Source organism: Pleurodeles waltl, chromosome 5 (assembly GCF_031143425.1).
Source record: "Pleurodeles waltl isolate 20211129_DDA chromosome 5, aPleWal1.hap1.20221129, whole genome shotgun sequence".
Classification (NCBI taxonomy): domain Eukaryota; kingdom Metazoa; phylum Chordata; class Amphibia; order Caudata; family Salamandridae; genus Pleurodeles; species Pleurodeles waltl.
In genome coordinates, this window is record NC_090444.1 from 1,374,637,938 (window position 1) to 1,374,651,916 (window position 13,979).

Here is a 13,979-nt window from a genome sequence, read left to right on the forward strand (position 1 = left end):
CCCAGGTCCAAAGGTGCTCTAAAAATAATGGGGTCAGAGCCCCTGTACTTATACTCCACAAATACCTTTATTCAGGGAATAACTTCAAAGGGACCCTTTCCATTGAAGAAAAACTCGCTTTGAACCCAGCCCTGTCTACAGACATCAGTTGAGGGTAATCTCCCCTTGTGTGAGGGCAGGAAACAGCCTATTCACATGTAAGGTGTGAAATGACTCTCCTCCTTCTCAGCCCACAATAACTATCAGTATGCAGGTGACTCTTCTGTCACACCCGTCCCTTCCTGGCTGTGAGGAAGGTATGCATCTGCGACTTCTAGTTGCACATTCCTTACCTTAGAATTTCCCCCAGGCGTCAGACTGGATCCGGAGATTTTTCTTCGAACAATACCCTTGCACGTCAGTAGGTGGCATTGGTCGACTCCATGAGCGTCGTTGGCGTCAGTCATCGTGATGACGTCGGAAGTAGTACATAGATGCCGCCTCAGCACAGTGATGTCAGTTCTTTTCTCCGCTCCACACGCTGATCCGGATAGAGTTACCCTGGTTTCTTTTTGACCGAATTCGACCATTTTGTCGAGTTTTCTAGTGAGCTTTTAGTGCATCGAGCATGTCCCCGAAGACCGGGTTCAAGCCATGTGAGGTCTGTCACTGCATGATGTTGGTGACGGATCTGCATTGGGTTTGTTTGTGGTGTCTCGAGCACGACCAAGACCCGAAGTCATGCTCCGAGTGCTGGGCCATGCACCCCAAGTCCTTACGGGAGCGGTCCCTCAAACTCATGCCGGCCCGGCGCTTGATTCCGCATAGGTCCCGGTCTCGATCAAGGGGAAGGTCTCGAGACCGTTCGCGGGGCTATCACCACTCGTCATCCTCAAATTCTTTGGGTGCAGGTAAGAAGAAGAAGTCGAAGAGTTCTCATCGGTCTCCGACTTCTCCACGTCGCTCGGCAAAAGCGGCGCGGGAGGAGCGTCGGCGCTCATGGCCTCCGTCCTCGGAGCCTGTGTCTGGGACCCCCCCATGCTTCCCTGAGTTTCCAAGAGCCAGAGCGACCCCCGCCCAACTTAAGGAATTCTATAAGGCATGAGCCTCATCTTTGGGCGGAACGACCCCGATTTGGCACCTTTGGGCCCAAGGGCTTCAGCTCTGGCCACCGAGGTCTCCGGATCCGCACCGGCGCCGTCGCACCATTAAGACCTTTCCCGGCGCCGGGTCAATTGTCGACACTCCCAACGTTGGTAGTTCCCACTATTGACGCAGACCCTATGCTTATCCCCGACAACTCGGAGTCGGAGCGGCGTCAGCCGACGCACCTTTGTCTTTGATGGGGCCTATTCACCCCAGGTCAGATTCGGACCGTTTTTCCTATGGGTACGAATTTGGGGATGGATTAGAGGGGTCCCTGGACCCTTATGGAATACCAGGATGATCCATATTTGGACTGGGCAAAGGAATTGGGTGACGCCAGTGGACTGGACACTTCTCCACACGCTTGCATGCTGTCTCCGCTTACCGTGACTACGGCTTAGGGAGCGACTTATGGTATGGTGGTCAGTAGGGGGGGCCAAAGTCCTTGTCCTTGAGCTTCCTACTGTAGAGGTCAGGTCCAACCCCCTGATGGAGGTGCTTCAGCCAGGGGCTTCCACATCTGTGCCCTTTTTACCGTTCGAAGAAGCCCTCACGGATGTCCTTTTGGGTACTTGGTCCAAACCCAACACAGGGGCTCCTGTGAATAGGACTATCACACGCCACCATCGGCCCGCCCCGAACGACCCTAAATTCCTGTCCCAACACCCCACGCCTGAGAGTCTTGTCATCCAGGCTACCTCTTCTTCAGGCGCATTCCCTTCTGCATCCCCTGGATAGGGAATCAAAAAGGCTTGAACAATTTGGGAAGCAGTCTTGCGCTGCGGTCTTTGAACACTGCATGCCTTTTAGGCCGCTGTACCCACTCTCTGTGGGATACAGTTGCGCAAGTCCTGCCGCAGATACCAGAGGAGGCCCGTGCTATCGTCTCCCAAGCTGTCAATGATTGGAAAGATGCAGTGAAGTTCACAATCCGATGTGGGCTGAACACGACCGTCTCTCTGGGCAGATCGGTTGCTGCGACAGTGGCCTTGCGATGCCATGCCTGGTTGCGTACTTCTGGTTTTTCTGGGGATGTCCAACAGTCCCTCATGGACATGCCCTTTGATGGCTCCCGTCTCTTTGGAGACATAGCGGACTTGGCCTTGGAGAGATTAAAAGATTCCCGGGCTACGGCTCTGTCCCTTGGTCTTTCCTCTGCCCCTCGCCCTCCAAAGTCCACTTTTCACCCCTTTCATGGCCACGGAAGGGGCTCCCTGTCGCATTCCCCACCCAGCCACTTTGCCACCCATGCTGTTCAGCCGCTGCGTGGCGGGGACGTGGAATACCACATGGGCGTGGGATAGGAGACCGGAGGTCTGTCCACTCCACCTCTGCTCCCGCTGCAGCCTCCACACCCTCCTAGTCAGTCCCCTCACTCCCTTCAAGTTAGCAGCAGGATTCACAATCACCTGCCCCACTGGGAATCCATCACTACGGACTCCCTTTCAAATCTGCCCCACCAGCCTTGCCTCCATCACTCACCCAACTCCCGGAGGATCATTTGGCACTTTTCCACCAGGAAGCCGCGCTCTCTTGGCCAAGGGAGCTATAGAGAAGGTCCCTGTGCCCGAAGTAGGTCGTGGTTGTTATTCTGGCTACTTTCTGATGCCAAGAAAGGACGAGGGCTTACATCCTATCCTAGACCTTTGGGACCTAAACTACTTCCTCCAGAAGGAGAAAATCAAAATGCTCACCCTGTCTCATGTTCTGTCTGCCTTAGGCCCAGGAGACTGGATGGTATAGTTGGACTTGCAGGACGCTTATTTCCACAACCCCATCCTGCCTGCCCACAGACGTTACCAACGTTTCGTGGTAGGTCATGAGCACTATCAGTTTACCGTGCTTGCCTTCCGCCTTACCGCCGCCCCTTGGGTGTTCACAAAACTGATGGCAGTGGTTGCAGCTCATCTGCGCAGGTTAGGATTATCAGTCTTCCCCAACGCAACAACCCCAGCCTTCACCACCACATTCTCCTTCCCTTCCTTCTACCCCACCACCATCTTCGCCTACCTATTCAACACAGTTCTCTCCACAGGCCTTGTAAGGAAATGCCTCCTTGGCATGGTTACCCCCTGACTTTTTGCCTTTGCTGATGCTATGTTTTGATTTGAAAGTGTGCTGAGGCCTGCTAACCAGGCCCCAGCACCAGTGTTCTTTCCCTAACCTGTACTTTTGTTTTACACAATTGGCACACCCTGGCATCCAGGTAAGTCCCTTGTAACTGGTACCCCTGGTACCAAGGGCCCTGATGCCAGGGAAGGTCTCTAAGGGCTGCAGCATAGCTTATGCCACCCTGGGGACCCCTCACTCAGCACAGACACACTGCTTGCCAGCTTGTATGTGCTGGTGAGGACAAAACGAGTAAGTCGACATGGCACTCCCCTCAGGGTGCCATGCCAACCTCACACTGCCTATGCAGTATAGATAAGTCACCCCTCTAGGAGGCCTTACAGCCCTAAGGCAGGGTGCACTATACCATAGGTGAGGGCACCAGTGCATGAGCACTGTGCCCCTACAGTGTCTAAGCAAAACCTTAGACATTGTAAGTGCAGGGTAGCCATAAGAGTATATGGTCTGGGAGTCTGTCAAACACGAACTCCACAGCACCATAATGGCTACACTGAAAACTGGGAAGTTTGGTATCAAACTTCTCAGCACAATAAATGCACACTGATGCCAGTGTACATTTTATTGTAAAATACACCCCAGAGGGCACCTTAGAGGTGCCCCCTGAAACCTTAACCAACTACCCGTGTAGGCTGACTGGCTTTAGCAGCCTGCCACACTCGAGACATGTTGCTTGCCACATGGGGAGAGTGCCTTTGTCACTCTGTGGCTAGTAGCATCTCCACCCAGTGCAGGCTTTATCACCTCCCCCAGGCAGGAGCTGTAACACCTGGCGGTGAGCCTCAAAGGCTCACCCCCTTTGTTCCAGCACCACAGGGCACTCCAGCTAGTGGAGTTGCCCACCCCCTCAGGCCACGGCCCCACTTTTGGCGGCAAGGCCGGAGGAATTAATGAGAAAAACAAGGAGGAGTCACTGGCCAGTCAGGACAGCCCCTAAGGTGTCCTGAGCTGAAGTGACTCTAACTTTTAGAAATCCTCCATCTTGCAGATGGAGGATTCCCCCAATAGGGATAGGAATGTGACCCCCCTCCCCTTGGGAGGAGGCACAAAGAGGGTGTACCCACCCTCAGGGCTAGTAGCCATTGGCTACTAACCCCCCAGACCTAAACACGCTCTTAAATTTAGTATTTAAGGGCTCCCCTGAACCTAAGAATTTAGATTCCTGCAACTTACGAAGAAGAGGACTGCTGAGCTGAAAAAACCCTGCAGAGAAGAAGAAGACACCAACTGCTTTGGCCCCAGCCCTACCGGCCTGTCTCCCTTCTTCAGAAGAAAACTGCTCCAGCGACGCTTTCCCTGGGACCAGCGACCTCTGAATCCTCAGAGGACTGCCCTGCTTCCAAAAGACCAAGAAACTCCAGAGAACAGCGGCTCTGTTCAACAAAGACTGCAACTTTGTTTCCAGAGGAGCAGATTTAAAGACCCCTGCAATCCCCGCAAGAAGCGTGAGACTTGCAACACTGCACCCGGCGACCCCGACTTGACTGGTGGAGAACCAACACCTCAGGGAGGACCCTCCGGCGACTCCGAGACTGTGAGTAACCAAAGTTGTCCCCCCTGAGCCCCCACAGCGACGCCTGCAGAGGGAATCCCGAGGCTCCCACTGACCGCGACTGCCTGACTCTAAAATCCCGATGGCTGGAAAAGACCCTGCACCCGCAGCCCCCAGTACCTGAAGGATCGGAACTCCAGTGCAGGAGTGACCCCCAGGAGGCCCTCTCCCTTGCCCAGGTGGTGGCTGCCCCGAGGAGCCCCTCCTCTTTCCTGCCTGCATCGCTGAAGAGACCCCTTGGTCTCTCATTGAAACCTATTGAAAACCCGACGCGTGTTTGCACACTGCATCCGGCCGCCCCAGTGCCGCTGAGGGTGTACTTTTTGTGTGAGCTTGTGTCCCCCCCGGTGCCCTACAAAACCCCCCTTATCTTCCCTCCGAAGACGCGGGTACTTACCTGCTGGCATACTGGAACCGGGGCACCCCCTTCTCCATTGAAGCCTATGTGTTTTGGGCACCACTTTGAACTCTGCACCTGACTGGCCCTGAGCTGCTGGTGTGGTGACTTTGGGGTTGCTCTGAACCCCCAACGGTGGGCTACCTTGGACCCCAATTTGAACCCCGTAGGTGGTTTACTTACCTGCAAGAACTAACATTACTTTACCTCCCCCAGGAACTGTGAAAGTTGCACTGTGTCCACTTTTGAAATAGCTATATGTGTTTTATGTAGAAAGTATATATGCTATTGTGATTATTCAAAGTTCCTAAAGTACGTACCTGCAATACCTTTCAAATGAGATATTACATTTAGAATTTGAACCTGTGGTTCTTAAAATAAACTAAGAAAATATATTTTTCTATAACAAAACCTATTGGCCTGGAATTGTCTCTGAGTGTGTGTTCCTCATTTATTGCCTGTGTGTATGTACAACAAATGCTTAACACTACTCCTTTGATAAGCCTACTGCTCGACCACACTACCACAAAATAGAGCATTAGTATTATCTCTTTTTGCCACTATCTTACCTCTAAGGGGAACCCTTGGACTCTGTGCATACTATTCCTTACTTTGAAATAGTGCATACAGAGCCAACTTCCTACAGGCCTCATCTACATCACCACATAGGGATGATTTAATTGATCCTCAAGAAGAGGTGGACCCATGGGATATATAAGACACAGATCCCATTCTCCCTAATGACCCAGATTTATACCCAGCAAGGCCATCTCCCTCTGAAGATACCACTGCTTATAATCAGGATATAGCTAGGGCAGTGCGTATCATAACGTACAGTTACATACAGATCCTATTGAAGGTGATTTTTTGTTTAATACTTTAACATCCACTCACAAAGAGTATCAGTGCATCCAGGCATGCTTAGAGATGCTGAAGGCATTTTTAAAGAGTCTGTAAAAGGAAGGATCATTACTCCCAGGGTTGGAAAAAAATACAAACCTGCACCCTCAGATCCAGTTTTTATTAGAGCACAATTACACCTGACTCTATAGTGGTAAGTGCCACAAGAAAAAGTGCCAATAGGCAGTCTACAGGAGATGCTCTTCTGCCAGACAAAGTAAGCCACAAATGTGATGCAGCAGGCAAAAGAGTGGCTACTCAAGCTGCCAGTAATGGAGGATTGCAAATCACAAGCACTCCTAGCAAGTTATGATGGGACTCATTGGGACCAGATGGATTACAACATCTTCCACTGGAACATCCAAAAAGGGGGCAAGAAATAGTTGCAAAAGGGCAGCCTATTTCTAATAACGCAGTTAGATGTGCTACTGATGCAGCTGATACAGCTGCAAGGGGAATCAACACCAGCATAATCATTAGGAGACATGCATGGCTAAGAGCCTCAGGATTTAAGCCAGAAATACAGCAAGCTGTATTAAATGTGCCTTTCGATAAACAACATCTGTTTGGGCCAGAGGTTGCTACCACACATAGATAAACTTAAAAAGTACTCCGAAACAGCTAATGCTATGGGTGCATTATACACAACACCCACTACAGGCACTTTAAGTAGGCCACAATTTAGAGGTGTTTTCAAACCATCAACCACAGAACCATCCACCTCACAAAAAAAAAAAAAAAGGGCCACAATTCTATAACAGAGTTTCATTCAGAGACTCTTAGAAAGGATCTAGTTATAGAGGAAGAGGTACATCAGCTGCTTCCAGAGGTTCCTCTACCTCAACACATCTGTGACATCTTACAGATCCCTACAGAGCATACATCTCCTGTGGGAGGAAGATTGGCAAATGTTTACCCTCAGTGGTACAACATCACCACAGATCATTGGGTTCTATCAATAATCCAACATGGCTATTGCCTAGAACTTATCTCTGTTCCACCAAACATCCCCCCTTGTTCACACAGACTTACCTAGGAACATCGCACTTTAATAAAACAGGAGGTACAATCACTACTACTCAAAGGAGCAATAGAGATGGTGCCTATATCCCAACAAGGATCCTGAGCATATTCCGTGTAGTTCCTCATACCAAAGAAGGATGGTACTCTAAAACCAGTTTTAGATCTCAGACCCCTCAATCTATACATCCTGTCTGAACACTTTCATATGGTCGCTCTACAAGACATCATTCCCCTATTACAAAAACAGGATTACATGACAGCATTAGACCTCAAGGATGCTTATTTCCACATTTCCATCCATCCAGCACATCGAAAGTATCTAAGATTTGTTATAGCGGGAAAGCACTACCAATTCAATTCAGATTTGTCAACAACATACTCAATATACCACAAACATCCTGCACAAGTTAGGATTCACAATCAATTACCACAAATTTCACCTTCAGCCATCACAGATACAACCGTATCTGGGAGCAATTCTGAACACTCAATCAGGATTAGCATACCCAACCCCAGTCAGGATTCAGGCATTTCAGGATCTCATATCTCAGCTACAATACAACCACACTTATACAGTAAAGTTGGTAATGAAACTATTAGAAATATGGCTTCTTGCATAACAATAGTACCCAATGCAAGACTACAAATGTGACCTCTACAGCAGTGTCTCTTTCAACAGTGGTCTCAGGCACAGAGTCAGATTCAGGATCTAGTGTTGTTTGACCACCAGACTCACCGCTCTGTGCAATGATGAAATTCCACCAACCTATCAAAAGGGAGGCCCTTTCAGGACCCAGTACCTCAGACCATAATTACAACAGATGCATCAATGATATGTTGGGAAGCTCACCTCAGCAACCTTACTATACAGGAGGAATGGGACTCAATCCAACAAACTTATCACATAATTCACTTACTAGCAGTATTCCTAGCACTCAGAGCTTTTCAGACACAAATTATCCACAAGATATTATTAATAAGGACAGACATGAACACAATGTATTATCTGCAAAAACAAGGGGGGGAGGGGGCGACACACATTCATCACAATTATCCCTTCTAGCACAAACAATTTGGAAATGGGCAGTTCACAATCGCATTCAATTAACAGCTGAATATATTCCAGGGGTACACAATCAAGTAGCGGACTTCTTAAGTCTTAAGCAGGATGCAACAACAAGTACATGCATGGGAAATTCACCCACAGGTGATTCAGCAATACTTCCAAATGTGGGGCACAGCAGAAATAGACCTTTTTGCCACAAAAGAAAACACAAAATGCTAAAGCTTCGCATCCAGATACCTAAACCCTCAATCCAAGGGCAATGCTGTATGGATGAATTGGTCGGGGATATTTGCTTACGCTTTTCCACCTCTCCCACTAATTCCATTTCTGATCAAAAAGATGAAACAAACCTCACTCACCATGATACTCATAGCTCCCATATGGGCATGTCAAGATTGATATACAACACTACTAGACTTATCTGTAGTACCACATCACAGACTACCAAACAAACCAGACCTGTTGACGCAAAGGAAAGGTCAAATCACACATCCAAATCCCAGCATACTCAACCTGGCGATTTTGGCTTCTGAAGTCAGAGTTTGCCTACTTACAGCTTCAATCAGAATTTATGGATATTCTAAAAGAAGCATGCAAACCCACAACTAGACAATGTTATGCACCTAAATGGAAGCGGTTTGTCTACTACTGCCAGCCTAAAAACATTGACCCACTTAAGGCATAATTACAAGATATTGTTTGCTATTTGCTACACTTACAAAAAGCAAACCTTGCGTACTCCTCTATTAGGATCCATTTAACAGCAATAGCTGCTTACCTCCAAAACAGTCAACATAGTTCCCTGTTTAGGATTTCTGATATTAAGGCCTTTATGGAAGGTCTTAAAAGAATAATTCCATCGAGCTCTACCAGCCTGTGTGTGGAATCTTAATATTGTCCTCATAAAACTTATGTGGTCACCCTTTGAGCCCATGCATTCTTGCCCTCTTCAATTTTTATCATGGAAGGTTGCTTTTTTTTTTAGTAGTAATCACTTCTTTCTGAAGAGTCGGTGAAATCAAGTGTTCACTTTAGAAGAACCTTTCTTTCAAATTCATTAAAAAAAATAGTTCTTAGGACAAACCCAAAATTCCTGCCAAAGGTGGTTTCCCCTTTTTATATCAGTCAGTCAGTGGAATTGCCAGTCGTCTATCCACAGCCAGATTTAGTTGCTGAAAAAGCTCTTCACACACTTGATGTTAAAAGAGCTATCATGTACCATAGAGACAGAACAAAAGACTTCAGAAAATCTAAGCAACTTGTGGCTTTTCAATAAACTCACAAAGGTAATCCTATTTCAAAGCACGGATTAGCACGATGGATAGGCAACTGTATAAAAACCTGCTATCTTAAAGCTAAAAGGTGATTACGAATATAATCCTAAAGCTCATTTCACTAGGAAAAAAGGTATTTCGAATGGCATTCTTAGCAAACATAGCAATAGCAGACATATGTAAAGTAGCCACATGGTCTACACCACACACATTTACTAAACACTGTTGTGTGGAGGTGTTAACTCGCCAACAAGCAAATGTTGGACAAGCAGTGCTTAGAACACTATTTCAAACTACTACAACTCCTACAGGTTAGCCACTGCTTATTTTCTGGTGGGGACTGCTTTACATTCTATGCAAACCATGTGTATCTACAGCCATTGAATGGAAAATGCTACTTACCCAGTAGACATCTCTTCGTGGCATGCAGTGGTGTAGATTCCCATGCACCCTCTCTCTCCTCCCAGGAAACCTGTAGCCTTTGTAATATTATATATTGTAAATATGTGTATTCATTGCATGGACATCTGTTTTCTTTACTATATATCTACATGTACACTTGTACAGTTTTTACTTCATCCTCCTGTGGGAAAACAATCTAACAAAGGACTCAGTGCCCATGCACCATATCACCAAGAGGAGGAGTCAGTCGATCTTGTGACTTGAAAATCTTCTTCGAGGAAAAACAACTTGTAACACTCCAAGCCCAACATTAGATGGTGGACTTCTGCAAAGCATGTGAATCTACAGCTCTACATGCCACAAACAGATGTCTACTGAGTAAGAAGCATTTAAGAGAACTCTGGGTAGTTCCAAGTTTAGGTTGCAAGCAGCTCCAGGAAGGAGCACCCTGTGACACTCTAGATTTGCTCACCTCAAATGTCTGTTTTTCAAGCTAGTTTCTAAGCATAGGATTGACAGTGCCATCCACTCAGAGATGTAAAATGACAGAAGTCTTTCACCACTCTAGGCGCAGTTCTACAGCTTTGGACTGGTAAAATACCACCCAAGCCAATCTGGAAAGAGCAAAAGCAACTCCTAACACGTGTTTCAATGTGATTACATCTCTTCAAAGAGCTTTAGCTTTGTCCAGACTCAAGGGAGTTGGGTAGTTCCCAAGTTTGGATGGAGAGCAGCTCCAGTAAAGGAGCACTCTGCAACACCAGCAACACTCTAGATTTGGAGCTGTCTCTACCAAATTTGGGAACTCCCCAGAGTTCTGTCTTCTGTTTTGCATACTTTATGCATCACTCTAACCCTGAAAGGGTGTTGTTTTCACACACACATATATATATATATATATATATATATATATATATATATATATATATATATATATATATATATATATATATTGATTGCAATAACCTTATTTATGTATAAAGAAACAAGGCTAAAACTGCTAATAAAACTTGATCTTGAAGCGGGCAGATAATTTTAGTTATTTTCTGTTAATCAAATTTAGGGTTCGTTCCTGCCCTCTGTTCATTTATTATTTCTAACTGAATCTGCCTCTGTGATTCGACTGTGCAAGTGAAGTATAATAATATTCAGGTCTAGATCTTTTTTTTTTTTAAACACTAGCAGTGTCCTCCTTGCCTCAGTGGAATACTGATTCATACTCTGTGAATACACAGTCATGTTGAGAGGTTGGAACTTGAGTGATAGAAATGACTGGTGTGCAATGCATTGTTTGTGTTGACGCAGTCAGATATTAAACTAATCACTTGAAGAGCTGATCACCTTTTTGTTGCATTGTTTAATTTTTGATTTTCAGATATCATGATATGCCAGATGTCATAGACTTCTTAGTCCTTCGGCAGCAATTTGAGGATGCAAGGCACAGACACTGGAATATTGGTAAGTTATAATTGATATGGGAAATTTAATTTCCCGGCTAAACATTTTTTTTTTTACCTCTCTCTGCTCTATGTGCAATGTGTTAATTCTCATTGTTTACAAATAAGTAAATGTAATGTATTTGATTACTTAAAATCATTACCAAGGAAATAACATATAAAAGGAAAAAGATAGAAAGCAGTTTAAAATCACATCAAGTTTTCAGTACAATGCAATTAATTATAGTTAACTTCAAACTTGAGCCATTGTCTCTTTGGTGGAGATTTTAATTGATCTCACTGGCCTAGATGTAATGTACCATAGTTCGTTAAAACTACTGTCTTTGTAAGTTTCAGGCTTCTTGCATCTAGCAGATATGCTGCTTCTTAATTAAAACCTCATTTCAGCTACTACTTCGTCCTGCAATGTATCCTAAAGATTACCTCAATTACCCCTAGTGTTATTAAAAGATTTAAGTCATTTGAACAAAAAAAAAAGATTTGCCAAACAATGCTAGAGCTTTTGGATTTTGGGTGTTAAAACAGACTTTAGAGATTCCATACAACAGAGTAGGTTTAGTAGAGATTATTTTCTGTATTGTACAACATGCAATGTAAGGTAGCTATTACATTGTTCTTCCAATTCGATGTGTAGTCGTTGATAGGCAGGAGCATAAATCTTTGTCTCAGGGTAGCAATCCTGCAGGCCATGCAAAAGGACTTCTTTAAGCAGAACTTGATTCTACTTAAAATATTGGAAGGGCTGGTGTGAAGTGTTTGTAAGAGTCCTCTTTCTCTAAATCGGTTCTCCTCAATATTACCATTACCTGCCTTTTGAGTAAGAGGCTTAACTCAAAGTAAGAATATTGGTTGCTTAAAAAATCATCCTTATTCAGCTCTATATATAGCTAAGTATTTGGACCGCAAGTTATCATTTGTATTATAAATATCTTGTAATACCGTTATCTGATAGAGACTTCTAGTTGCAAGTTCCTTACCTTGGAATTTCCCTCAGGCTTCAGATTGGATCTGGAGGTTTTTCTTCGAGCAATACCCTTGCGTGTCGGTTGACTCCACGATTGTCATAGTCGGCGTGATGACATCGGGAGTAGTACATAGATGCCGCCTCAGCACAGTGACGTCAGTTCTTTTCTTTCTGCGTGACGAGCTGATCGGGAGAGAGCTACCCTGGTCTCTTTTTGACCGATTTCAACCCTTTTGTTGAATTTAGTGTGAGTTTTTTTTGGTGCGTCGAGGATGTCCCCAAAGACCAGGTTCAAGCCGTACGAGGACTGTCAACGCATGATGTCAGTGATGGATCTGTGTAAGGTTTGTTTGTTGTGCCTGGATTGTGACCACGACAAGAAGTCGAGCTCCGAATGCCAGACCATGCACCCCTCAGGGCGCCATGCCCACAACATATCTATGCCTGTGGCATAGATAAGTCACACCTTCTAGCAGGCCTTAGAGCCCTAAGGCAGGGTGCACTATACCACAGCTAAGGGCATAGTTGCATGAGCACTATGCCCCTACAGTGTCTAAGCCAAATCTTGGACACTAAGTGCAGGGTAGCCATAAAGAGTATATGGTCTGGGAGTTTGTCAAACATGAACTCCACAGTTCCATAATGGCTACACTGAATTCTGGGAAGTTTAGTATCAAACTTCTCAGCACAATAAATCCACACTGATGCCAGTGTAGGATTTATTGAAAAACGCACACAGAGGGCATTTTAGAGATGCCCCCTGAATACCAGTCCAAAGACCAGTGTTAGGCTGACCAGTTTCTGCCAGCCTGCCACAACCAGACAGGTTTCTGGCCACATGGCCTTTGTCACTCTGTGGCCAGGAACAAAGCCTGCACTGGGTGGAGGTGCTTCTCGCCTCCCCCAGCAGGAACTGTAACACCTGGCGGTGAGGCTCAAAGGCTCATGCCTATTGTTACAGCACCACAGGGCATCCCAGCTAGTGGAGATGCCCTCCCCTCCGGACACAGCCCTCACTTTTAGCAGCAAGTGCAGAGGAGATAATGAGAAAACCAAGGAGGAGTCACCCACCAGTCAGGACAGCCCCTAAGATGTCCTGAGCTGAGGTGCCCCCCTGCCTTAAGAAATCCTCCATCTTGTTTTTGGAGGATTCCCCTAATAGGAATAGGGATGTGCCCCCCTCCCCTCAGGAAGGAGGCACAAAGATGGTGTAGCCACCCTCCAAGACAGTAGCCATTGTTTACTGCCCCCTGACCTAAACACACCCATCAATCGAGTATTTAGGTGTGGCCCTGAACCCAGGAAATCAGATTCCTGCAACCTGAAGAAAGGAGGACTGCTGACCTGAAAGCCCCGCAGAGACGACAGAGACAACAACTGACTTGGCCCCAGCCCTACCGGCCTGTCTCCAGACTCAAAGAACCAGCACAGCGACGCATCCAGTGGGACCAGAGACCTCTGAGGACTCAGAGGACTAACGTGCACTCAAAGGACCCAGAAACTCCTGAGGACAGCGGCTCTGTCCAGAAGCAACAGCAAAGAAAGCAACTGTAAAGTGACTCCAACTTCCCGCCAGAAGCGTGAGTCTTCCCACTCTGCACCCGACGCCCCAGGCTCGAGTTCAGGACAACCAACATCGCAGAGAGGACTCCCAGGCGACTCGAACGACGTGGATACCCTGAGTCGACCTCC

At 46.4% G+C, this 13,979-nt stretch overlaps 1 protein-coding gene across 2 annotated transcripts in view; it reads left to right on the forward strand.

The window, feature by feature from the left end:
* PHIP (pleckstrin homology domain interacting protein) overlaps nt 1-13,979 on the forward strand; it is a 1,338,206-nt gene that overhangs the window by 824,081 nt on the left and 500,146 nt on the right. For both annotated transcript variants that reach the window (XM_069235639.1, XM_069235640.1), the window contains one exon: nt 11,242-11,324. In XM_069235639.1, coding sequence (XP_069091740.1) covers nt 11,242-11,324 — 83 coding nt within the window. The remainder of the gene's footprint in view (nt 1-11,241; nt 11,325-13,979) is intronic.